General features: G+C 39.5%; 1 protein-coding gene across 5 annotated transcripts in view; it reads right to left on the reverse strand.

Moving 5' to 3' along the window:
* The window catches only part of ESRRG (estrogen related receptor gamma), a 1,147,729-nt gene that overhangs the window by 282,954 nt on the left and 838,365 nt on the right, over positions 1–26,410 (reverse strand). For all 5 annotated transcript variants that reach the window (XM_044061393.1, XM_044061409.1, XM_044061385.1 and 2 more), the window contains one exon: positions 15,434–15,849. In XM_044061393.1, coding sequence (XP_043917328.1) covers positions 15,434–15,836 — 403 coding nt within the window. In that variant the 5' untranslated portion in view covers positions 15,837–15,849. The remainder of the gene's footprint in view (positions 1–15,433; positions 15,850–26,410) is intronic.

Below are 26,410 nucleotides of genomic sequence, written 5' to 3' on the forward strand. Positions count from 1 at the left end.
TTGTTTCTTCTGTTTCATCTTTGAAGGGATGTCTATGCCACTGTGCTGCCATACTCTGCAGACATGGCAGGCCGACCTAAAAAATGCTGCAAGAACCTTTTTAGTCAGTAATGTTTGGAGGGCCCACCACCACCATTGTCCAAGCCATGGTCTATTTTTATTTTGCTGTGTCAATTCGCTTCAAACTGTTTGCTGTTTTACTAGACTTTACTTCCCCAGATGCATTCCTCTGTAGTTAAATTAGAACATTTCTAAACAGTTCTCCAGCCTGTACACCACTACCTCTTCATCAAGCCTGCTGCAGATAACTACAACATTTGTGAAAATGTCTCCTTTCTTTCTGGACTCCCTGCAGTGTCACTTATGAAGGTACTGAGAACCTGACCAAAGCTGAAGCATGTCACTACCTACCAGTGACCTGATTTTATTCTGAGTGAATTCCATTCAGTACAGTCTTCTATGTCGCTGTCCAGCTAGTTTTATCATGGATACCACCTTGGTACCCTTTCCAAGGCTGTCCATCTTCATGTTTACCAGCCTTGTATCATTCCATTCAAAGTCTCATACTAAATGCTAAGCAGGCTGTGGCAATCATTCCCTGGTCCACTACCTTAATAATCCTAAAAAAAGACTATCACCATCATCTGAAAGGAACTCTCTGTTTAGAATTTATGATGGTTCTGGTTCTCTAGGACAATAGCTCTAGATACTCAACAGTTATTTTCTTTAAAAGAATTCCACTACTTTCTCACTCAATAAGGGCAAACTGACATACTGGTAGTTTTCATCCCACATTACTCTAAGGCTTATGAAGGTGAGTCACTTCTGCCCCCTTCTAGTGTTCACACACCTTACCTTACTATCATGACTTGTTACAAGTGGTAGTTAGTCATGGACATCACTAATCCTCCCATTTGTGGCCTAAATGTTCTGTGACATTTCTCATCTGACCCAAAATTCTGCCATCCTTTAATGGAAGGGTTCTTGTGGAACCTTTTTCTTCAGTGAAGCAACTTGCTCAGCACCTTGTCCTGAATTATTTTGATGACTACATATGGTTAATTGTCATGTCTATCTTTACGAATATTATTGTCATGTCTATCTTTATGAATACCGAGCAGGTTATTGACTTGCATGCTTTTTTGTCACTGTCTGTAGATATCTACCCCTCCCAATTGAATCTTACTGTCCCTCCCTCAATTATTCCTTCCTGTCTAATGCACCAGACAAGATTTTATTTCTCCCTCCTAACTCAGATGGCTGTCTTTCTCAGGATGGAATTTTACTGTTTGTTGGTCTACCATGCTACCTTCAGCTTTACTTGGCCTACAGTCTGGGCAGAGTAGTGGTAATGTTTGCCTAATAAAAGCAAAAAATAATAGCAGACATTGTTCTAGATAAATGTGATTAACAGTAAATAACAGTGTTAGAATAAACTGCAAAAAGTGAAACTCTTATTCTTCATTTCCTTTTGTATTAACTGTAGATGTTGACTCAAGTCAACAATGAAAAAACGGGAAACCCTCAAGTCAGCATGGATTATCACACGTATAAGGCACATGTGACTGACATCAACGAGGCTGCAGTTCGTTCCCCCACACATTAGGATATCACAATTGAGCAGTACAGTAAGTAAGAAAGCCTCTTCATCTACAGCTGAAAGAGTTACTGGAAAGCTAGAAATCTATATGGCTTTTAGCTGCAAATACCTTTTATATTAAGGCCTGCATTCTATCTTGAAAAAGGAACAGAACAAAAGGAGACTGAAAGTATCCTGTGTGCTTCAGCTAAAAGGTCAGTTTTCATGTATTCTAAAGATGGCATTGTTGTGTTTTGTGTAAATTCAAGAAAAAGGAGAGAGAAGAGGAGACAGGAACAGACTTAAGTCATGTAATAAATTAGGCAAACAACATATGATGCACTAAAGCACCACTTATATGAATGTACCCTGAATGCATAACACATCCTAAAGAATGCACCAGAGCTAAAGCTTAATTAAAGTTTGTATTTAAAATTGTAATACATGTGATTTCATGCATTACTGTACATTCAACATACAAGCAGCATCAGTATTTAAAAGAAGTGGGGAACACGCACATCTTATACCTCCCTTTTCGGAAGCAAAAATAAATAACCTTGTGTAGTAAAATTTTGCAGGACAGTTCATTAAAGTCTACAGATCTTACAACGTCGCTCTGAAATTGTGCTTATATTTTCCATCGTTTTTGTCACTCTGTTTTTGTAAACATGTTTCTGAGTACTGGTATCCCACATTCCAACTGGAAGTGGGAAGAGTTGTGTGCTGTTTGGTATTCAGAGTTTATCTGATTAGATGTCCAGATTTTTAGGTAGATTAATCTACTTTTCAGGAGTCTTTGTAACCATTTTCACTGTATACAGTTTGAAAGGTATGCTTTTACCTGATTTCTCCTGGTCTCCAAAAATACTGCTATAGCTCATCAAATCCAAATAACTCCAAAAATATAGTATTGTAAAAGTCATTTCAGGAACCTTTCTTTACATGAAAGCTCTGTAGTCAAGCTGACTCAAAACTGGGTAACTGAAAAATGACCAAGGTTGGATGATGACTACAGTCAGCCTGCCTTACAAGGGAAGTGTCCTTAGACGTGTGCTGTAGGCAGAGTTCAGCCATGGGAGTAGTTCTCATACAACACTGTTATAAGTGAAAAGTGGGAAGGAAAACAGAATGTCCATTGTGCTGCTGTCTGGAGAAGACTGTAAATTATCCCCCCAAAAAAGAAATTGTAATCTGAATGGAGGACCTCAAAAAAAAAAAAAAAAAAAAAAAGAAAAAAAATACCCAAACGGCAGAAGAACCAAAAAGTATGCTCTGGGTGGAGAAGGCATTTATGCTGACTGGAATGCAACAGGTGAGAAAAGTTCTAAAATGTACTACAGATGAGGATCTCCATGTTTTGTTTTTGATGAGGTTGTACCTGAACTACTGCAGCAGTCCTAGCATATCCAGTATAAACAAACCAAACTGAATGATGCTGGGAAGCAATGCTTCACTGAAGAAGTGATAAACATCTAAGAGAAACTTCCTATGACTGTAGCAGAACTAGACATGTGCAATTGTCAGGTACACTGCAATACTGAGCAGTGGTATAGGAGCATACCACATATATAGTGTAGGGCAAGCGTTGCTAAGCAGGACCAAGACAAGTTCAAGTGGTCAGTTAAGATGGGGCTACTGGGTCAGACTAGGTAAACCAAGCTTTTTTTTTCTTCTAGCTATCAAGCTCATGAAAATATCTCACTCCTTTACACATTTCCTGGTGCTGTACAATCCATACTCCCTTTGAACTACTGCTGAAAAATTACTCAAGCATTTTACATATCTGCAGTCTCTTGGTCTGAAAACACAAATAAAAGAGTTTTATCAGCTGCAAAAGAAAAGCGTGATTCTGATATTAATGAAGGAAAGGAAAAATAAAATATAATTTTGTAGAGGAGTGTTATGTTGCTGGTTCTGCCTTTTCAACCTCATATATATAACCCAAGGGAACTGTCTCACAATGCAAATACAGTACTACCAAACTTTACTTCCTAGTACTTGATAGCTCCTTGGTAGCATATTACTGCATGCAAAATAATGAAATTGCTACTATTCTGAAGAGTTGTACACAGATCCAAACCCTGCACATTAAATAGGAAATATTAGCAGCTTTTATCTCACAAAAGCTGGTCACATATGGAGAATCGTTCCAGATTTATGTCTGTCACTTAAAAGCAATTTAAAATTCTCTACCACTAAGTATGTTATCATGTTGGTCGGCGTGCATCACTAAATCAGCCAGCTAACAAATTAAACTAAACCATATCCTTACATTCTGTTCTCTTTTAGACTTTTCTGTAGCTGATCTAAGAAATATATAATAATAAAAAACATATTAATGTGTACTCCAAAATTAGACTGATTATTCCCTGCTAACTCGACAAGCAGCATCTTTGTCATTACAGCTTGTTGACGACATTATGTCTTAGTGATGTCACTAGAAGTAAAGCAGATGGCAGCAAATGGGCTAACAATGTGCTGGATGTAATGAAAGGAAACAATGAACATGAAAAAGTGTGTTATACATTTGTATTAAACAGATACACCTTAATAAGAATCTATGCTGAAATGTAGTCATACTTTGTTCATTTTACACAAATAACTTTTTAAATTCTTAAAATGTTGAGACTGTAATTGTTAAAAAAACTAGGTTTTGTCTTCCTGCATCGAAAGTGTGGTTCACATATGTTTAAAGAACCCCTGTTAATACCGTTCACAAGTCAGGCATTATGAGGTGCATCACAACTTTTTAAATAAACCTTTCACACTACAAAGACAAAATAATTTTATGCTTATACCTGAAGACATTTCAGAGCAGACGTTCATGACAATTACTAATACTGCAAAGTAAGAATCAGTCTGTGCATTGCTGCATTCGATTCTACTGTGTTTTTCTCTTGTAGTTTCACGCTTGGTCACCTGTTACATACTTTGTTTAGTGATAACATATACCACAAACTCTAGTAAGGAAAGGTAGACAGGCATGTCGACTGTCATGTGCTCTTTTCTTTTTGCGTCATGTCCCGTTACCTATGCCAGTAGTACTTTGTACCATGCATTTAAAGCCCACGCTTGTAGCATACAGACAAACCCTGTTAATGAACTTCACCATATAATGCTGTGTGTATGTGAGCAAACCTCCATCCACATTCTGTTGTAGTCAGCATACTAACACAATTATCACACCTACACTCATCAGCAGATTCCACTCACCACCTACACAATTATCACACCTACACTCATCAGCAGATTCCATTCACCACCTAAAGCAGTCCATGTGGTGTTTGCTTCTTCTTTTTCCAGATAACCTGAAAACACAGTCTGGCTTGTACTGTCTAGCACTGAGATTCTTGTGAACAAATGTCTGTCCTGTCAGCCAGGTCAGTTTACACGTCATACAACTTTTGTACACATTACCAGACAACCCTAGCTAAACTCCCAGCTCACATAGTGCATGTTCATATTTCAAAGCTATGTTCTAAACTATGTTCTAAACACCTTGGTCCTCTCCACTAGCTTTCTGCTAAGTTAGGCAGGTAACTGTGTGCATTATGGAATAAATCTTCCTGAATATGGAACACACATTTGTAGGCTAAATAACCAGTTCTTGATGCAGGTGTTTTGGTTTCCTTTTTCTTAACCAATGTTTGCATTTATAAATAAGTTTCAGAATGGTCAAAAGTTAAGAGCTATTTTTTCCACACCAATTTAGACAAGCACATGAACGACCTACACCTCACCCACATAGAATGCACCCCAACTATGGACATGGTCACCAGATCCATGTGCCTCAGACAATGTCATCACATCCTAGACAGCCTCCAGAAAGGGCCACATGGTGAGTATATCTTTCTACAAGAGCACTCCTGCATTTGTTGAACATTTTACTTGAATCTGACTTTCTCTCAGCAATTTGATCACTGACAATGGCTTTAATAGCTTTTTTGTTCTTTAAGAGTGTCATCTGTTAGATGGTTAATTAGTAGGTAATATTGCAGTATTTTAGCTACAGGACTTCAGTTACTCACTACTTCTCTCACTTGTCTACATTTACCACTTCTTTAATATGAAAGTTTGTCCTGTTGTAATATTTCTACATTGTTTTTCTCTTCATCCATGTATATCCTGTCAGTGTTTATCATCCTCACATACCTACAGACCTCTTACATCAGACACCTACTATAACAAGGAAGGTGGACAGTGTCACCTGACATAGATAAATATGAAGTTTACAGCTGTAACTGCTAATGAGTTAGCTACAGTTTGTGGTACACAGTTCTTTCCAGTATATTTAAATCAAGTTAAGACTGCAAAGAGGTTAATCACATCTACAGTGTCATTTATTCACCATCCTGACAATTCTATGAACATCACATACTGTCATGCAAATCTCTGGTATCGTTTTCACAAGTAATCTCAAAACTTTCTAAATGGAAAATAGGGGAGGTTTAAAATTACCTTTTTTCACACCATGTTTGTGCAAGATATTTGCAAACGACTTGTCTTGCATTATACTTTTTATATTTCATTTATGTGTAAAGAACTTTAGTTAGTTTGGAATTTGCCTAGGTGTAGTCCTTCTTGAAGGAATAGATGAAAGACATATAGAAAGAAGATGCAATTGACTCAGTTTAACATTAATTGATACAAACATGCAAGCATAGTGTGTAAGCTTGTTCTGCCATAACCCTTGCACTAGAATTTTGGTGCAGTGGTTAGCATTGTCGCCTCACAGCAAGATGTCCTCCGGTTTGATCCTCAGCTGGGGTGCCTTCTGTGTAGAGTCTACATGTCCACCCTGTGGTCACGTGGGTTTCCTCCAGGTGCTCCAGTTTCCTCCCACATCCCAAAGACATGCCATAGGTGGACTGGCACACTAAATTGGCCCTAGGCATGTGTGTGCCTTCTGTGGAAGGTTGGGCGCCAGGCTGGCAACTCGACACCGTAAAGCTCCACTGACAGTCATGAGCGGACAGGTGGTCTGGTGTGGCGACCCCTAACCGGGAAAAGCCGAAAGAAGAAAAAGAAGTTCTAAACATGTAACAAGCTTATTTGCAAGGCTCACTTTGCCTCTACTGGCCAAACCTAGTACAATAATTTTGGCAAAAAAATCAAGTTCCCGACTTTGCAATGGAGACTGTCATAACACGTTGGTTGATTCAGTAATTTTCCTGTATTATGGTGGTAAAATGTGTTGTTTTTACCTACATACATGCAACGGTTTGGGACGTGATTAAGTGTCACTGTGATGTATGGTACATTAGACTAATATCTGGAATTATGTGTGGTTTGATTGTTACATCTTGGATCAAGACCACAAAAAACAGTTTATAAAACAGGTAAATGAATAAATAAAATAGGCTGCACAACAGTAACATGAAATTTGCAGAAATGCGGCACATTCTTAGATAAATTTTCTTTTTAAATAGTTTTGTTCACTCTCTGTTTTGGTACAAATCTTTATATTGTCACTATATGAGTAGCAGATGCTCCCCCACCCAAGTTTGGCTGGCCAGATCTACAATAATTGCCAGGTTTAGCCATGACTGTATATTATGTGACATAATAAGAAAGAGACCAGGGCAGCCATCACCTTTCAGTTGCAATTAAACATGATTAAAAACTAACACAGTGCAAAGGGGGGGGGGGGGTTGGCTGTTCTTGCACTCTGAAATGGTACTGTTGTACCTGACAGCTCACAACTAGATCTAATAACCAAAAGGCATATAGGCTAGTCATCTGCTTTGCTTAATGCATACTAGACTTTAAGAGGTCTGTTTGGCAAGTACTATACTAAAAAAAAAAAAAAATCCATTTGCACATATGGTAGACAAATGCATATTAGTAAATAGAATTTTCATGAATATTTATTGGTTGGGACAGTCGCACAGCAAATAGTGTTGTTGCCTCACAACAAGCGATTCCCTGGTTTGATTCTTGGCTGGGGTGCCTTCTGTGCAGGACTTGCACGGCTTCCCTATGTTCACATGGTTTTCTTATGGGTGCTCTGGTTTCCTCCCACATTCAAAGCAGGTGGATTAGACACTCTAAATTAACCACAGGAATGAGTGTCTGTGCAAGTGTGTGGTGTGGAAGAAAGTACAGTTGTGTACACTTACCATAAATGTAGATGTTCGAGTGTATTCACTGTTGCAGTCATTACATTTGGGTTATCTGCTTGCAGGTTGCCCTCAGTCGGCCTGATTAACAAAGTCTTGGGTCCTGCATTGGTTGCTGTCCCTTCTTCCATGACGTCAGGTCGTCAGGGGTATAAAACATGCAGCCTACGCAATTACATCAGTTTTTCTTGCCCCAGATGTCAGGTGCCCCCCTAATGGGAAGCAATTAAATCTATAATTACAAGGATATGCCTCCAACAAAAAATCTAATACACCAAAAAGCTTTTTGAGCATAGTAAGGCGAGTAGAGGTATAGCCAAAAGAAGAAAGGGGGCTGGAGGGAGGGTAACCAGGACTGCAACAGTGAATACACTCGAACATCTACATTTATGATAAGTGTACACAACTGTACTAAGTTCTTCGTATTTCACTGTTGCAGTCATTACATTTGGGTAGATTCCCAAAGCTAAGGTTGGGAGGAGGAATTTAAATAGAATTAGGACCAGCTATAAGACCCTGCAAGACTGCAGTGGCAAAGCCAGCTCTGGATTTAGAGAAAATTGGCAAATGATAATGCTTGGTGAAAGTATGTACAGAACTCCAGGTAGCAGCTTCTAGGATGTCCCTGGTAGGAACACTCCTGAGAAAGGATGTGGAGGTAGATGCAACCCTGGTTGAATGGGGTCTGATGCCATGTGGGAGAGGTTTTCCATGGTGCTTATAGCAGAAATGAATGCAGTGGCCTATCCATTTTGAAATGGTTTGCTTTGAAATAGCTTTCCCATCTGCCCCTGCAGCAAATGCCACCAGCAGTTGTTCAGATTTCCTTTGAGGTTTAGTCCTGTCCAAGTAAAATCTAAGTTGCCTGTGCACATCTAAGGAGTGCAGTATCCATTCCCATTTGTTCTGTGGGTTAGAAAAGAAGGTAGGCAAATGAATGGACTTATTAAGAGCCACACTGAATACCACCTTGGGCATGAAGGAGGGATTGGTTCTGAGAGACACCCTGTCCGCATGAAACATGATGAAAGGCTCCACTGCCATAAGGGCCTATAATTCAGATACCCTTCTTGCAGAAGTGGTTGCTAAAAGGAAAGCTGTTTTCCAGGAAAGGAATTTTAAATCTGCAGCAGCAGCTGGCTCGAAAGGAGGAAGAGTGAGTTGCTCCAAGACAAAGTTAAGATCCCAGGCTGGAGTTGGAGCTCTCCTGGGTGGCCTTAAATTTCTGGCCCCCTCTGAGGAACTGCTTGAGCAGTGGGTGAGAGAAGAGGGGAGGCTCTGTACTGTAATGAGCTGAAATGGCTGAGGCATGAATTTTGATGGAGGAAAAGGACAAGCCCTTATGAAGCATCTCAGTCAAGTACTGTAGAATCTGAGATAAATCAGGCACTGCTGCGCTCATCCCTTGAGATTGGCTCCAGGCACAAAATCTTTTCCATTTTGCAGCATAAGATTTTCTAGTGCTAGGCCTCCTAGCCTCTAAAATGATATCCATCACTGATTTACTAAGGGATTGTAAAGGCGAGATTAGGTAATTAGCCAGGCTGCTAGGTTCAGGATTTGCAGCTGAGGGTGCAGAATCTGGTTCTCCTGCTGAGACAACAGGGAAGGAGTCTGAGGCAGGTGCCATGGGGCCAAGCGTGACACACTGCGCAAGAGGGGGTACCAGTGTTGGCGTGGCCAGTCTGGTACAATTAAAATCATCCTTGGCTTGTCCTGTTTGATCTTTAGTAGTAGCTTGGAGAGCAGAGGCAGAGGAGGAAAGGCATAAATTGATAGGTTTTTTCAGCTGAAGGATAGAGCATCCACTTTCCAAGCTAGCTTGTGGGGAATCCTTGTGAAAAATTTGTCCAATTGATGGTTCTGGTCGGAGGTAAACAGGTCTATATCTAGGCTCCCCCACTTGCTTGTCAACATGTTGAAAATCCTTGGTTCCAGTTTCCACTTTTGTGGGTCCATGAGGTTTCTGCTTAGTCTGTCTGTCAGTGTATTTAGTTTTCCTGGCAGGAATTGAGCTTGTAGATTCACTTGGTCATTCAAGGCTGTGTTGCACAATGCCATGGCTAGTCTGCAGAGGGGGCAAGAATGTGTGCCCCCCTGCTTGTTTATGTACCAGATGACAGTGGTGTTGTCCGTCTTTACCATTAGTTGTCTTGGAAGAATGTGGCCCTTGAAGGCTGTCAGAGCATTCTGTACAGCTAACATTTCCTTTTGATTTATGTGCAGGTGCATTTGACTTGTGTTCCATTTGCCCTGAATGCATTTCCCTGCCAGGTGAGCCCCTCATGCATAGTCTGATGTGTCTGTTGTTAAGGTTTGGGCGGCATGGGGGTAGTGTGAATGGTAGTTCCCTGTTTTGGTGGCAGGCCTACGCCCACCAAAGGAACTCTAGGCGTAGGCAAGGTATGATAGGAATCAATACTTCTAGATCCTGTGAATGTTGACACCATAAGCTTTTGAGATACCATTGTAGTTTCCTCATATGCAGCCTTGCAAATGGGATTAGAAGAATGCAGGAGGCCATGAACCCCAAGGCTTGCAGTACTTGCCTTGCAGATAGCTGTTTTTTTTGGCCACTTGTTTGAAGTAGGTTGTCAAATGAATCCGTTTCTCTGGCGTGAGGAAAGCCATCTGGGAAGTTGTATCCAAGCTTGCTCCCAGGAATATAATTTTTTGACAGGGTACCAGGTGTGATTTATTTTCATTTATGGTGTACCCCAGACAAGTCAGCATCCTTTGAACAAAGGCCAGATGATTCAAAAGTATGTCCTGGCTTTCTGCCTGAATTAGACAATCGCGCAGGTATGGGTATATTTGAATATTTCTTTGCCTGCAAAATGCAATGACTGGAGTTAGGCACTTTGTGAATTCCCTGGGCGCAGTAGATAAGCCAAAGGGCAATGCAGAGAACTGATAGTGCATGTAGCCTGCTTTGAAGCTTGGGTATCTTCTGCAAGACTCCCTGATAGGGATGTGCAGGTATGCTTCTTTTAAGTCTAGTGTTGCCAACCATGCATCTTTGCCTAGCATAGGAAGCAGCTGGTGAACAGTCAGCATTTTGAATTTTGGAATCACCAGAAAGGTATTTAGAGTAGAAAGGCCCAGGATAGGATGCCATGTATTGCCTTTTCTGGGTACCAGGAAAAGTCTTGAATAGAAACCTTGTCCCTTTTCCTCTTCTGGTACCAAGTGAACAGCCACCATGCTTAAGAGAGAGAGAACTTGATGTTGGGCCTCTGCCCACTGGTTTGGGGGTAGATCTGGCCAACCGCTTGGTATTGGTAATGTGTGGAAGTGAAATCTGTATCCTTGGGACACTATATTTAAAACCCATTTGTCTTGGGTAATGAGTTCCCAGTTTTTGGCCTGCAGAGCAATCTTTCCGCGTAAAGAAGCATTCAGTTGGGAAGTGCTTGGAAGTTTTAAAAACAAGTCATTGAGACAGTTTTCCATAGGGGGAGTCTTACTACTCCCAGATTTGGGTGCGGAAATCCCCCACTGCTTAGTCTTGTGTGTCCCCTGGGACTGAAATCTGGGGTTTCTGCTGTGTCTGGGTTTGGCTTGAAAAGATCTGGAAGGGGCTGGAAAGGACCAATTCTTAGACGGCCAATGCCTACTAAATCTAGGAGGCTGAACTTGCAAGAAATCTTTAACAGTTTGCATAGATTTAGCTTTATCTTCCATCTTTTTAAGAACTTCCTCAGCTTTGTTGCCAAACAGGCGGTCCTGATTTAAGGGAGCATCCAACAGTTTAGCTTTAACATGATTAGGCAAAGATTGCTCCTTAAGCCAAGCATGCCTTCTGAGCACAGACTCAGTAACAGCAGCCCTGCAAGAGGCCTCTAATGAATCAAATCCACATTGTAAAGTATGTTTACCAACCTGTTCAGCAGAATGCATTCAATCCTGTAATTCTTTATTTTCAGCACAGTCAGGAATCAACATCATTTTCTGTTTAAGCAACCCAGTAACATGTTGTTGATACTTTAACATATGAAACTGGCAGTTTAAAGCCCTAATGGCCAAGGTTGCAGAAGTGTAAACCTTCTTACCCATCTATCCAGCACCCTGGAGTCTCTATCAGAAGGGGTAGGATTTTTAGCAGTAGAAGCCTTAATGCCCTTGGGTCCCTGTGAAATAGTCTCTGGATCCGCAATAGGATTTTTAAAAAGGAACTTGTGTGAATCAGGAACCCTGTAATATTTGTTAGGTTTTCTGGGAGCAGGAGGCAAAGAATCAGGGGCCAAACTAGATTCTGAAAAGGCATCATCAACTATGTCTAATACAGGAGGTATAGCTAAAGGCCTATGCTGAGGCAGGAGTAAGAAATCCCTAAGCCTCTTTTTTGAATCAGAAAAATCCTGGCTTTCCCAGTGGAAATGCTCCCTTTGAGTATGTAAGGTTTCACCAAAAGAAAAATCCTCTGGAGGGGAAGCAGAGGGAATAGAGTCCTCTGCATCAGAATCCTCATAAGTAGATAAGGGCAAATCCAGATCATCAGAAGAATCAGAAAAATCAGAATCCTGTTCAGAAGATTCATAAATAACTTCAGTCCTAGGTCTCTTAGAAGGGGGAGGTTGGCTTCCCTGATTAAAGTTTTAAGATCTTCAGCCATTCTTATCATTTGTTTTTTAGGCATAGAGGCCTGAGCATGCGGCCTGGGCGTTGGTTTCTTAGGTATGGTTCGAGATTTAGGCCTAAATGAAGAAGGAGGCATCAGTTTAATATGCAAATCTGTAGGCCTGAATACACCTTCAGAAGCCGGTGCCTGCACAGTGGTTCCGGACCCTTCCAAGGTAGAGACATCCGCAGGTTCCACAGCTGAAGCATCTCGCGGCATACCAGACTCCGAATGAGTCTCAGTAGAGGCCTGCGAATCAGAAGTAGCAGGTATCAGGGGCTGCGAAAGCACCTCACTGAGTACCGGCAAACTGGAAACTGGCTTAGGAGAAGCGTTGTCGGCAGCTTTGGACCTAGGCGGCTTGTCTCTGTCTTTATCTTTGCATTTTTTTGGAATCCCGGTAGTCGGATGGCTAACCGATGACATTTCTGGATAATTAAAGCAAGAGGCGAAAATATACAGATGACGGATAGTGTGCTGATTAAATAAAGCACAAAACCGACAGCACGGTACGTCATGGTCAGGGCCCAGGCAAGGAATACAGTACAAATGAAAATCTTTGTGAGGTATTTACTTTACACAAATAATGCAATTATTAACTTTTACTGACATCAGTAGGGAGCAAGAAAAAGTTTCCCCAATGGGGTACTTAGCTTTAGTTGAAGACTTCGGTTCTGAAACTAGAAAACGAGAATTTCAGGAGTCGGCCGACCGGCACTTGTAAGCTGCTTCTGGCACCGCACGGCAAGACAAACTGATGTAATGGCATCGGCTGCATGTTTTATACCCCTGACGACCTGACGTCATGTAAGTAGGGACAGCATCCGATGCAGGACCCAAGACTTTGTTAATCAGGCCAACTGAGGGCTAACCCAAATGTAATGACTGCAACAGTGAAACACGAATAACATCTACCACAGCAGGGTTAACTAATCGGTGGTGTAAACCTTGGCTATTGATGATTGCCACTCTTGAAGTGACACCCGACCTCATGTGCAAAAATGGGAAAAAGAGGTTTTGGATAGATGGATGGATGAATTGGCATATATTCCCACTCTTCTTGCTGTGTGTGTTTAAATTAGCCATAGAAAAAAAATGCATTAATGTTAAAAATGAGTCAAGCCACTCCATGGTGTAGAGGGATAAAGTCTTAACTAGGGCTCAGCCAACCCGGGTTCCATTAGCTGCTTGGGCAACTGACATAGATGCCAGTAGAAATGGACTAGTCCATCCTTCAGGGAGAGTGCTTGCTGATAATGCCCCCTAAAGAGAAGGTGTGGTCCAAAGAGGGGAGTTACCCTCAGACACAACCAGCCCATATGGGGGGTGCAGAGAAAGGGAAAAGTATGTAAGACATATAAAAAAAAAAAAAAAAATCACTGTATGGAAGCATAGATGGCCGAGACCCTAGGATGCTCTTAAAAGCAACTACCAGCCCCAGCAACACAAGAGCAAGTCCTAGGGGTTAGGAGGATGCTAGTAAATCTCCCATGGATGTGGGGTACTGGGGGGCTGGGCCAGTATCAATGATGTCTGAGGGAACAAAAAAAATAAAATAAAATAAAAAAATAAACAAATAAAAACATTAGCAACAAGTGATTGTATAAGAGCAGCACAGCACTTTTTGGCAGAGAGCTACTGTATGATGACATTAATCCTGGAAAGGCTGAAACATTTAGCTCTACTTTGTTCATTTATTCAAACTAGGAAAGGGGTTATCATATAGTAACCTAAGCTGTCTCATGTCCTAGTAATTTTCATTGGCAAGTGTTCTCATTTGCATACCTACGCAGTTTGCAGTAGTAATCAGCTGATACTGAGAACACGAGAGAGTTCCTGGTACTACGATAAATTCTTAAGGGTGCATAGATGATCAACTGATGTTATTTTTGTAAATCAGACTGAGCACTTTATTAATATTAATTTATTTCACATAACTTAATTTGTTGGAATGAATGACTTACAGTACCTGACACTCATCATCTGACGTCATACTGCATGTGACATCATTCCCAGTTCAGTGATATAAATAGATAAAGCGTTCACTACAACCTAGTTTGAACATCAGTCTGGACACTGGAAGAGCTGAGCAGGAAGGATGGGGAGAGGAGTGAGTGGCCAGTGTCAGCTCACCCATTCTATTCATGGGAGCAGTGATTCAAGTCAGCTGATCATCAACAAGCAAGAAGTGGCTTTCAGTGCACAGAATATAGCCAGGACTGTCGACAGGGGCTTGGCATACCAAGTGACAGAAGTATCTCTCATTACCATGTGGGAAATAAAATGCCGACACAAACAGAGGGCACTGTAGACACTCATGTCAGCCACCATGGACGGGGTTAAAGTCTAAACAGAAATGCCCTTATTTATTTACATTATTAACCTGGTTGGTGGGTGCTAGCTGAAAGGTCTCAAGATCAAAAGATGGAAGGATGATGGTCAGCAGACATAGAGGGAAAACAGTTAACCAATATCAAAAATAGAGCATGTTTAATGCCAAGAACATTAAGCTATCACCCATATCAAACATACAAAATGCTAAGACACAATGTGGTATTCCAGTGACAGTTCACATGGGTATCTTAGCACAAAATGACAACATATGTAAAAACTGTTACTAGCAATGTGTTAACTGCATCTGTCAAAGTCTGCTTTCAAAGGGAGACCTGAAAAGGAAACCTGTTGTGGTTAACCTTTACTTGACAAAAAATATTTGTAAGAATTACATGAAGAACACAAACTGCTTGCATGTTTACTCTACAAGTTAACTTTCCTTTTGTTGTTAACAAAAAGCTAGTTTTTTTTAATCCAACCCAGAGCAAACATTTAATCAGACTTTAGTCAAAAGGATCCTAGTCATTTGCTCCTGAGAACTTTTCTGTAAATTCATTTGGTCCTAACAGGATTAGACTGCAAGACACCACAGCACATAAAAAAGACTTGTGTCTTATGCTCACAGATGAACCTGTGGAACTGCATATTTTTTATACAGTACATGCCTTGACACTTACCCAGCTAAACCTTGAAAAGAAAAAACATTTATATTGGAAGCCCACAGAACTGAAGATTTAACTTTAAAAAAAGTGAGTGAAAAAAAAACAACCAGGTACCAACCTTGAATTGTCCGTTTGAAGAAAGCCTTACAGGCCTCACATGAAGCCACTCCATAGTGGTACCCTGAAGCTATATCTCCGCATACCAAACATAACCTCTTGGGCATGGAGTTCAGCATATACTCGCACTTTGTTTGCGAGTCTTCAGCAATGGTGCTGGAGCAGTCATCGTAACGTTTCCGGATGGGGCCATTGCCCCCAAGCCCAGCAGCAGAAGGGTACAGAGGTGGAGAGTCCAGGCCATTCTGGTGCCCATTCATAGTGGAGCTGTAGCTCCCACTGGCATCTGAGGAGCCACCAGGACTGTGGTGGTTGATGCTGTCTGCCAACGAGGCAGGGCTGGAGGGTTCCGTCTTGATATATGACGAGCAGCTTGAATCAATGTGTCTATCCTTGCTTGACATTCTGCACAAGAGCCTGCATGAGACAGAGAAGCATTATATTAAAGGCAATGCTCTTTAGGGCTTTTCAGGGGGATTGGGATTTCACATCACTCATTCATTAGTCAATACCACTTGTTCAACATAAAGGCAATCAGCATAAAGGCAGGATTGAACATCATCAAAGCTTCAGGCAGGCAGTAAACAAAAACTTTACAGTCTAAATCTCCCTTTCCTAACGGACTGCTTGTCAACACAAGGTAACTAGCTAAATTACATTTCAGTCACCATGCTTTTAAAAGGTATTTACTTAATATTACTTTTAAGCTCCAAATGAAATTTTTTAACATGGATTTGTTTTACTTACTCAGTGTGCATCAAGTTACTGAACATACAGGACCATGACATTTCATATATATTTCTTCAGTGAATATACCTTCAATATCTACCATTTATTTAAATTTTTACATGTATTACATACAGGGAAAAAACAGCAGTAAATATGTCATTATTTAACTACTCTTACATGTGTCACATTCCTAAATAAGTCTCTAGACCAAAAAATCTAGGATAATTACATAATCATTATCACATAATTACATTTACAATTTCATTATTCTAAATCAAGGGGGTTGTATGTAAGAAATGATTATTATTATTCAATTACATTTAGAAATGTTTTAGTTGTACATTACAGACTAACACTAATGCATAAATCTGAGACTGCTCTGTCCTCAGACAGTATTACCCTAGTTAACAGTAGTACTGTCTACTTACCAGACTCAGGCATTAAACACGTTACTGTTTATTTCAGTACCAAGCTAGTCACAAGTTAGGAACTCTACAAACACAAACTAGAAGGAAAGGACTGCATCCAACAGGCTCAGAAATAAAGTTGCTAGATGGAAGAAATGCATTACACGGTAACAAAATTTAGTGCAAGTGATGTACACCCACCTTCACCATAAAAATCAAGAAACATCACCAGATGCAAGTTTTCCTTTAATAAACTGCTGATTTTTTAAAATCCATGTAAAAAATCTGGAAGCCCTCCGTTTACATGCACTTTCCTTTGCAGTTAACACTTCTTCACGATGTAACATAGATTTATTAGCACCCAAGCCAATGCAAACCGTTGCTTATCTCCTAGCCAGCATGGCACTTCTAACCAGGTGCTTCCTAGTTCAAACAAAGTAATCGGAATTTCATGAACATAATTTATGTCTTTAATGTTAACTTTATGTTTGCTATGGAATTCTGAATGAGAACTACAACTCTGCGGCGTCAAACTTGTACACTGACAGCGAACATCAATGGTACACTGCAAAGTAACTAACTATGGCACTGGAAGGTACATTTAATGAGTCCAAAGAGTATTTTTGGCAGTGTGTTCTCTAAAGTAAAAGCAAATACAAGCACTAAATGAGTAAACACATCACCAGGAAAATATGCAAGCGATGCATACATTTGCCCTAGATACAGCAACTAAAAGATGTCAAACAAAAGACCTGATGGTCTCTGTACTGCTTAAGTAAATAAAGATGCCTTACTTTTTGAAATATCTTATAAACAATTTTACTTCCGCAATTGAAAGTATTCCTGCCTTGCCAAAGTGCTTTTATTTACTGGTAGCTACTTTAACGTAAGTACATTAACAAGTAACAGATTTCTCTCATCATCTGTTTCTACTCATCCTGCATTTATGTTGAGGAACTGATCTAAATGTAATCTCTGAATCAGAAAAGTGAATTTATACTGGTTCGTATTTGGCATAGAGTATTTTTTTATTTAAAGTAGTTAAAAAACAACATTCATCCCTTCACCATGACTGCTGCACTCTTCATATGTACAGTACCACACTAAAGCAGTGCAAGAAATTATTAACTGTAAATTGTAAAAGTGCCCCAAGCTCATTACATCCACCTGGGTAACTGACATTAAATAATTCATTAAAATGCTTAAATGTAGCCACCATTTGTCTTATTATCATTCTAGAAGCAAAGTGACACACTATTCTATTTGACTACTGCACTTAGCACCTTACACTGTGATTTGTTTCTGAATTACATGACATTTCCTTTTCCTCTGCTTTTGTAGATTATCATGCGGTGGTGGTGCTGCGGTAGCGTTGTCACCTCATAGCAAGACGTTGTCCCGCTCAATTCTCAGCTAGAGCATCTTCTGTGTGGCGGCATACATGAATGGGGCGTGCCTTCGTTGAAGGTTGTGCGTCAGGGCTGGTAACCCGGTACGTAAAAATCCACTACCAATCATTAGCGGACCGGAGTTCCGCTGTGGCAACCCCTAACTGGGAAAAGCCGAAAGACACAAAATTCCAAGGAACAATACACAAGGAAATGTCAGACTTTTGATCTCAACCATTGCTCTCTGTACGGACCTGAACCTATCGATTTGGTAGAACTAATTTACTTTTTTAGGTATAGTGAGCAAGAGCAGGGCGGCCACGGTGGTGTTCCCTGTGGTCGCGTGGGTTTCCTCCGGGTGCTCCGGTTTCCTCCCACATCCCAAAGACATGCTGCAGGTGGATTGGACACTCTAAATTGGCCCTAGGTTTGCGTGTGAGTGTGCCTTCTGTGGAAGGTTGGGCGCCGGGCTGGCAACTCGACACCGTAAAACTCCACTGCCATTCAATGTGCAGACAGGTGATCTGCTGTGGCGACCCCTAACCGGGATAAAGCCGAAAAAAGAAGAAGAAGAAGGTATAGTGAGCAAGAGCAGAACTTAGTAGAAAAGAACAAGCTGAAGTCAAAACCTTAACTGTGGTAACCAGAAATAGAACCCAAAAATAGCAAATAAATGCCTGTACAGCATGGTCTAATGATCCAACATTCACATTTCATCTGTCTCTAGATACCTAAACATACAAAAACATATGTGTGTATATATATCTATATCTATATATCTATATGTGTGTGTGTGTGTGTGTGTGTGTGTGTGTGTGTGTCTATTATGTGTGTGTATACATATATTAGTTATAAAATGTATGACACGAACAAGAGGATACCTAGGCAGAATGAGGCAGAAACAAAGTGGCATTAATGATTGTACTAAGTGAATAAACAGATATGGTAGGATTAACGTGACCAAGCTCCTACTCAAAACTCAAGTCTTACAATTACTCGGAGATTTAATATGGATCTCAGTTACATCATAGGAGTCACCCTGAAGCAACAAGTAAGCAAATTCGGAGTACCAGTATGTCACACACGCTAGAAAATGTACTCAAACACTTACTAGAATATTCAGGAATACTTCCAGTATTAAAAAGACCTTCCATAAAAATTATGAAGTGATACTTTTAGTCCCATAAATTACATTACTACCAACTTTTTTGAATTCTGCAAACCTTATCTGAGAAGATTTTCTGTACAGAGTTACAGTGCTGGTATTAATAACACATTAGCTCCATCTACACAAGCTGGGTAATGGATATACAACAATAAACTACCACATCAACTATCAACACCTTTTATGCTTATTACCATCAGCAAGATGAGAGCAATAAGTTCAGGGCAGCTAGTGCTGTGAAGGAGTGGTCCAATGTACTGAAATTAGGAAGCTACAGTAGCTTCTGAAATTAGACTACGGCCATGTAAGAAACCAAGTGTGGTAACAACATTGCACTGTTTGTTTGTCTTTTGGCTTTTCCCGGTTATGGGTCGCCACTGCGGAACTCCGGTCCGCTAATGATTGGCAGTTGGTTTTTATGGTGTCGAGTAACAATACTGCACTATGGAATTAAAAAAATAATAATTTCCAAGTTCTTAGGTTAGCAAAGCTGACATTTAGCTTTCACTTCATATTAGACACACTTAGTACATATAAGCTTAATGCCACACAATCAAATGTATGAATGAGTTTATTTTAGAATTTCTTGAGCTACCTAATGATTGGAATGTAAGACCAAGTATAACTCCCCAAAAACTTGCACAGCACAGCTATACAAAAAAAAAATCTCTAAAATGAGACATTTAATCTTTCAGCAAAACACTTACAATACAGGACCTCTAAAGAATGAGCCATTTAATTTTCTACCTTAGTACATTTACAATATATTTTCATTTTTCAGAACAGAGAAGCACATTAGCTGTAATCAAATAAAACTGAGTAAACAGTTTATTCGCAGCAAGGAATAATATCCATTTATTTTACTGTATGATCACTTCAGTCTCATGCTTCACCAAAAATTTAGAGACATAAACTTTAATAAAGCACTTCTTGATGCACAGTAAAGATGCAGAAAGGCAAATGAAATGGGCATATATTAAGTTTCTCGGGCATAAGAGGAAGGTACAAGTGCCTTACAGCCCCATGAGCGTGTAAAAAATTCTGCATCACACACCTCTGAATGCAACACTGCTATACCCCATATACATTTAAACATAAATCTACGTAATTTAACTAACAGAAATATTTAACTCCTTTAACATTGTTTTTGTCTTTCAGAGGTGAAACATAGATTCAGTATGCAAGAAAGTACAGATTTGTGGGTCTATATTATATGCTAAAAGAGACTTTTCTTTAAACATATAATCATCAACACCTGAAAAGCGAATGCTCTAAAGAGCGAACAGCCATGTCAGTGAATTTTTCCTCTGGAAAAAATTTACTGGGCCGTACGCAAAAAACACAAACTTCAAAACCCTAATCAAGTGGGGGGCTTTGCCCCCCACACCCCCCTAACTAAATATACCAACTCCGAGATTGCTCTGCGTTGGGGAAAGGACAATTTCCGATAACGGTCAACTGAATTTTTTCCCCGAGGAAATAATTCCAGGATGTGGCCGTTCTCGCTTTAGAGTGTTTACTCTTTAGGTGTCGATGATTATATGTTTAAAGAAAAGTCTCTTCAAACATATAATATAGACCCCAGTTTTGTCTAGATATGAAATATTTTAAATTCTTGAGTATTTGCATTTGTCCTGCAGCCTGGGATGTGACAAAAATAGATCCTGGGACCAGCTCATTCACCCAGTTAACAAACCCCAAAATAAGTAAGTAAGTAACTAACTAACCAAATAAATGGCAAGTTTCCGAACAGTAATATGTTTACAGAAAATTACATTTTTAAGTTTTAGGTGAAAATATAGCAAAGTGCAAAACCTGTGAGGTTGTAAGTTGCGAGGTGCAATTTTCAATAATATACTCCCAATATTTCATCAAAAGCATGTTTCAAATAGATCTTATTAACATTTCTAAACAAACATTACTGAAGTATGTTCAAAGAGTGACTGCTGCAACCCCCCCCCCCCCCCGCTTTTTAAATTAACAACACCATGTCAAGAACTGAGTTCTTGATGTGGCTAATTTTCTCTGTACTAGATCACAGCTGCAGTTGAACACTGAATGCCTTCATATATGCACAATGAAAGCTATTGTATGCATGCATAGCAGCTTTCATTATGCACTTATGAAAGCATTCATGAGCTTGTCCTTACGCAGGTGTGCATGTTAGCTGCCAGAGCATGGGGCTAGGCCACAAATATAACAATCCACTAAAGGTTACCTAGATGATGACCACATCGTGATAAGCTCACTCCTCACTGGGAAGCAAAGGAGCAAAGTCATTGCAATGGGGCAGATGAACAGCAGGCAGGTGCAGGCAAGTAGAAAATGCATGACAAAAAAAACAACATGTCAAAGATGTTGAAAAAAAGTCCAAGCTATGAAACACGGTGAAGCAGGCAAAACACTGAAATGCACCACAGTATTCAACTGCAGCTGTGATCCGGTACCGAGAAAATTAGTGGTCGTCATGCCTTAGGGAAGGAAGATGACTGCACAACCACTTTAAGTTGCAAGTAGTAAAGCATGGGGGTCAACAGTGGAAGAATGGTGGGAGTTTGCAAAAAGGACTTTTTCTTATTTACTGAGAAGGAAAAAAGTGTTACAAGCTCCCCAATCCAGGGCAAAAAATTTTAACTTTGTCAAACTGGTTTCTCATCATGTAAATTTAAATATTTTATGACAGTAAACTCTACACAACAACACTGATTTGATAAACCTACATTCACTCATAGCTCTTAGGTTTCACAGTATGCTGGCATGAACTATACTGTGTCATACTAATAGCATTTTACTGTGTTTGTCTGTCTGTCTGTCTGTCTGTCTGTAAGTGGTCCTGTTGAAATATGCACAATGAGAAACCGGTATGAAAGACTTAAGAATGAATGTATTAATACAGTACAGGTCTGGTACTGTACCATTGTCCTGGTTCCCATGATGCAACTGTGGTACAGTACCATTGTCCTGATTCCCATGATGAAACGCACACTTCATATATGGGGATGGCACTGTACAGGCTACAGAGATGATGCATCTCTTGTTGAACAAAATGGAGGGAAGACCATTAACATTTATACGTTTCCTGATTTTGAACAATTAAGCTTTTGTGAAAGGAAAAATCTAAGCACGTTACAGACACATGCACTTATTTATGTACGTGCACTCATGCACATTTTTCTTTCTTGGTAAAGAAATTGTGTCTTCTTCGCCTTGTACTTGAAACCCCAAGTTAGTGCAGGAATGCACCTCATAGAGTTGCACATCAAGTCATGTGACTCGAGCAGACTCAAAATTCATACAAAAAAAGTAAATGCCTCAGTCTCTTCGAAATCAATATTTTATTATTATATGCTTAGACACACATCCATCTCCAAACATGCTCTGTTCTCTGACACATCGTACTCTGTACCATTGCAGGTAAAACTGAATAAAACCATTCCTGGTTCTGTTCACTACCGATCTCACTTCATTTGGAAATTTTTAAGCTATATTAAGCTATTGTCTTATTTCCCAGTCAGAGTTTAAAGCTCATTTTTAATCTCCCCCTCCCCTAGTTCTTTATCCATGAGACACTCTCTCTCTCGTTGAAATTCTACAGCTCTATTAATTCAAGCCTGCAATATTCACAACTATCTATAAATTCAATTGTCAGATGGTGGGTTTTATTCTGGTCTGCACTTGAATCTAAAATTAGAGGCACTAAAATTCACATTAACTCCAAGAGAAATGAAATGCATAAGCCTATATTTAAAAAAAAAAAAGAATGCCTTTCTGTCAGAAAGAGCCATTTTTAAGATGATGACTTTATCTCCATTCAGACAGTAGAGTGGGCCTGATTCCACATTGTGCTGTTAATGTGGAACTTTCAGGTCACATTGAATTTTTAAAATCTTTACATTTAGTAGGGGTTTATGAATGAGACTAACATGTGACATAAAAAATTACTACTTTTATCTTAAGGATTAAATTTTTCTAAGAATTTCTAAACTGAAGGTGCTTCTATCAACTGTGCTTGAAGAAATAGTTGCCAATTACTGACAGCTCAATCCCCTGAATGCAGAAATAAAGATTAATCAGCTACAGCAAAAGATTCAGGATTGGGTAAGTCTTTTCATAAGGAAGAATAACAAAACACAATCTCTTTATTCTTCTCCCAAGACTTTAATAAGTTAAAGAAATAAAATATACACTTGTTCACTTGCTTTAATTCCAGCACTAGTTTGCACTGCTATCAAGAGACTGTTAGGATTCACAAATATTTATGTTTTGAGGACTGGGTTGTGGCCTTTTTTCAGCGGAAGCCCTGAGAGAAATGTCTCCATCTATGTACAAATTAACTGAAGCTACATTCTAAAAACACACATGCAAAGACATAAATGAAGTTTCAATTTCAGTATCAGATGAGAACTTGCAACAATGTGTTGCTTCTCCACAGCCAATGGTGAAGTGACATATAATAGCAGACATGCAAGAAGCACAATATATTTCTATAAAAGAAACTGCATAACATCAAGCAACTTTAACAAATGTCAGACGTCACATTAAGCCATCCAAAGGCAAACTGTGTAAGTGTAGAAAAATCATTTACTCATTTCTGAAGAACCATTATTGTCCAGATTTCAGTTTGTGAACTCATACCTCTCAGCATAAGAAACCTGGACAAAACCAAAATAATGGAGGAACATAGCCCAAAATCATTTAAAATCAATTTTAAATATTGCTGTTATAAATTTAGAAAGTTGCTACAATAATATGTTTTACATTAGCGTCTATTTCCTGAAGGACAAAGTTTGAAGCACAAATGTTTGCCATTTTTTAGTGACTTCGGTTATCAATGATTTGACAAAAGCCACATACTTTATGAAGAGAAGACTGAAATTATGAGGCAAAAATCTAGACATTCTGTGAAATTCTGGACATGTGAGGCGTGTTTAGCTCTGTCACTGCATGAAGAAATGTTTAAATTTAAGCTTTCAGTATTGCCTACTGCTTAGCAAAGAAGCCAGGATAATAATGCCTTATGATGCATGGTCTCTTCCTGAATATAATCTTTGTAATAGTGTTACCTAGCCAATTTAACGATCCACTGTTTCTTGCTTGCCCATATAAACTCAGGTTAGATAGCGCTGCTGTTTACAGTCATTATTTTCCATGTACATCCAACTTTTGATATAAAACAAAAGAGTGCATTTCCTACAATGAAATGCACCACTGGGTAAAAAGCTACCAAAATATCTCTATGGGAACAGGTACACAAGGAAATAAGTGGGCAACCCAATATAGTAGCCATGCTCAACGCAGGCAAGATTTGGGAAGATTGGCGCATACTGTTTTAGGTGCTAGGCTGCAATGGAGTGGACTCAGCTGAAGATCACATGGTAATTAGATGGAAGGCTGGAATTACTCCTATAAGTATAAGGCAGCTGTGCTATTTAAGCAGAGAGTGTTCAATGACAACGTGCATATAAACATCTAAATGATGCAATTCGGATGGTAGAATATTAGTTCCAAAGAGGTGACAATCGAAAAATATTTACATCACCGCAGAAAGTACATTTACTTAAACCATGAAATGAATACAATTGTGTTTAGTGGGCTTGGTGACTTGGAGTCTACTACTGGTTGATTCCCTATAAAGCTCATTACAGAAACCCATAACATTATTCCAGAGTTAGAGTAAGATGTAAACTAAGAACTAAACAACTGGTAAAGACAAAAAGACATAAGCAATAATAATATGTAAACTAAAATAAAAAAAGGATGTATACAACACAAACAACTATCCATTTACACTGAAGGCTAATTTAATGCTTACAAGTAAATATTACTGCACTGGGTCTAAAATAAAAGTGCGTACAGCACCTGCACTTTTATTGTACGGAAATACATACTTGGCACACTGGTGCACGTACACTTTTTTATCTGCTTCCTATTCAACACATAGCAGCATGCACACTATCACAGTATCGACAATTACCGACTCTGATTAATATAACACAAACTTGTGTACTGCTTTCTTTGGGTATTTTCTTCACATTCTGTAGTTCTACACAGGTTCCTTTTTTGTGTCTTATGTTTTCCACAGCTGTACATGTGTCATCTCAGTTCTATTCCAGTCCCTGAAAACAGGGCATTCATGAAACTGATAACCTTTGTAGTCATGCTGCTTAACCTTACAATGATTAACGTACCACTCCAGCTCCTTTATTTAGGCGTTCTAGACAAAGCCAAAAATAATAGTGGATGACAAAGACCCCAAATCGGGTACAAATTCTAAATACTGATCCAGTTCACTTAAAAAGTTAATTGGGTAACAGGATTTGCAGAGATCCAAAGAAAGCCAGAACCACCAAGGACACAAACTCCGGATAAAAAATTGTTTAATAAGTATATGTATCATATGTATCAGACCGGTTTCGGCATATAGCCTTCATCAGTGACAAACCATACTGATAAATAGTTGACTTATATACATAAAAAACACATAACTTCCTTGACAGGATAATTTTTATCTGAAGTTTGTGTCCTTGGTGGTGCTGGCTTTCTTTGGATCTCTACAGTATTGCTTTGTCCGTTTGCACCTGCCGTACTTGCTAGCTCGTTTTGGGTGTGACGTAACAGGATTTGCCTCAATACACCTTTTCTATACAATAAGTGTGAGGCACCAATATGTCTGGCATTACTGAGTGACTGTAACCCTCAGTAATTTACCAGAAAAGTAAACATGTTACAACAGACAAGGCAAAATTATGAGGCAAAATCAGAAGCACTCCATGAAATTAGGAGCAGTCGACAAGTATGGCTACCAGCGCCAGCTGCAAGCCATAGTGGGAAAGGATTATATTGTTTTCTTGCTCACTGATCATATACAAAACATATGCTGGTCTAAAGAGGTTTGAATACACTCTCCAGCAGATAAATGTAATGTCTTTACAACTGCTTTCAGTCTCACTATGTAACTCCTGAACTAATGCTTTTTTCCATCATGTACACCACTAAGTACAGCAAAATACAACCTTGGCTGTACTAACACCTGCTGACATTTCTCCTGCTAATCAGCTCATTGAGATCTGTTTATATCCTGGGCATTCCACTCATTTAGGCACCTTATTGGATTCTGTATCCCTTTAGTCACAGCTCCAGTGCTACTTTTGTTATTATTATTAGTATTAGTATTAATACTGTCAGTCTACCTTACTGTCCACCAACTGGGTTGCATGCATACTTCAATGTGTCTGCCTATCCTTTTTTCTAAGTCTGTCTATCATTCCCAGTGCAAGTTGCATCTTCAA

The sequence above is a fragment of the Protopterus annectens genome, chromosome 1.part0 (assembly GCF_019279795.1).
Source record: "Protopterus annectens isolate FY-2018-M chromosome 1.part0, PAN1.0, whole genome shotgun sequence".
In the NCBI taxonomy this organism is placed as follows: domain Eukaryota; kingdom Metazoa; phylum Chordata; order Ceratodontiformes; family Protopteridae; genus Protopterus; species Protopterus annectens.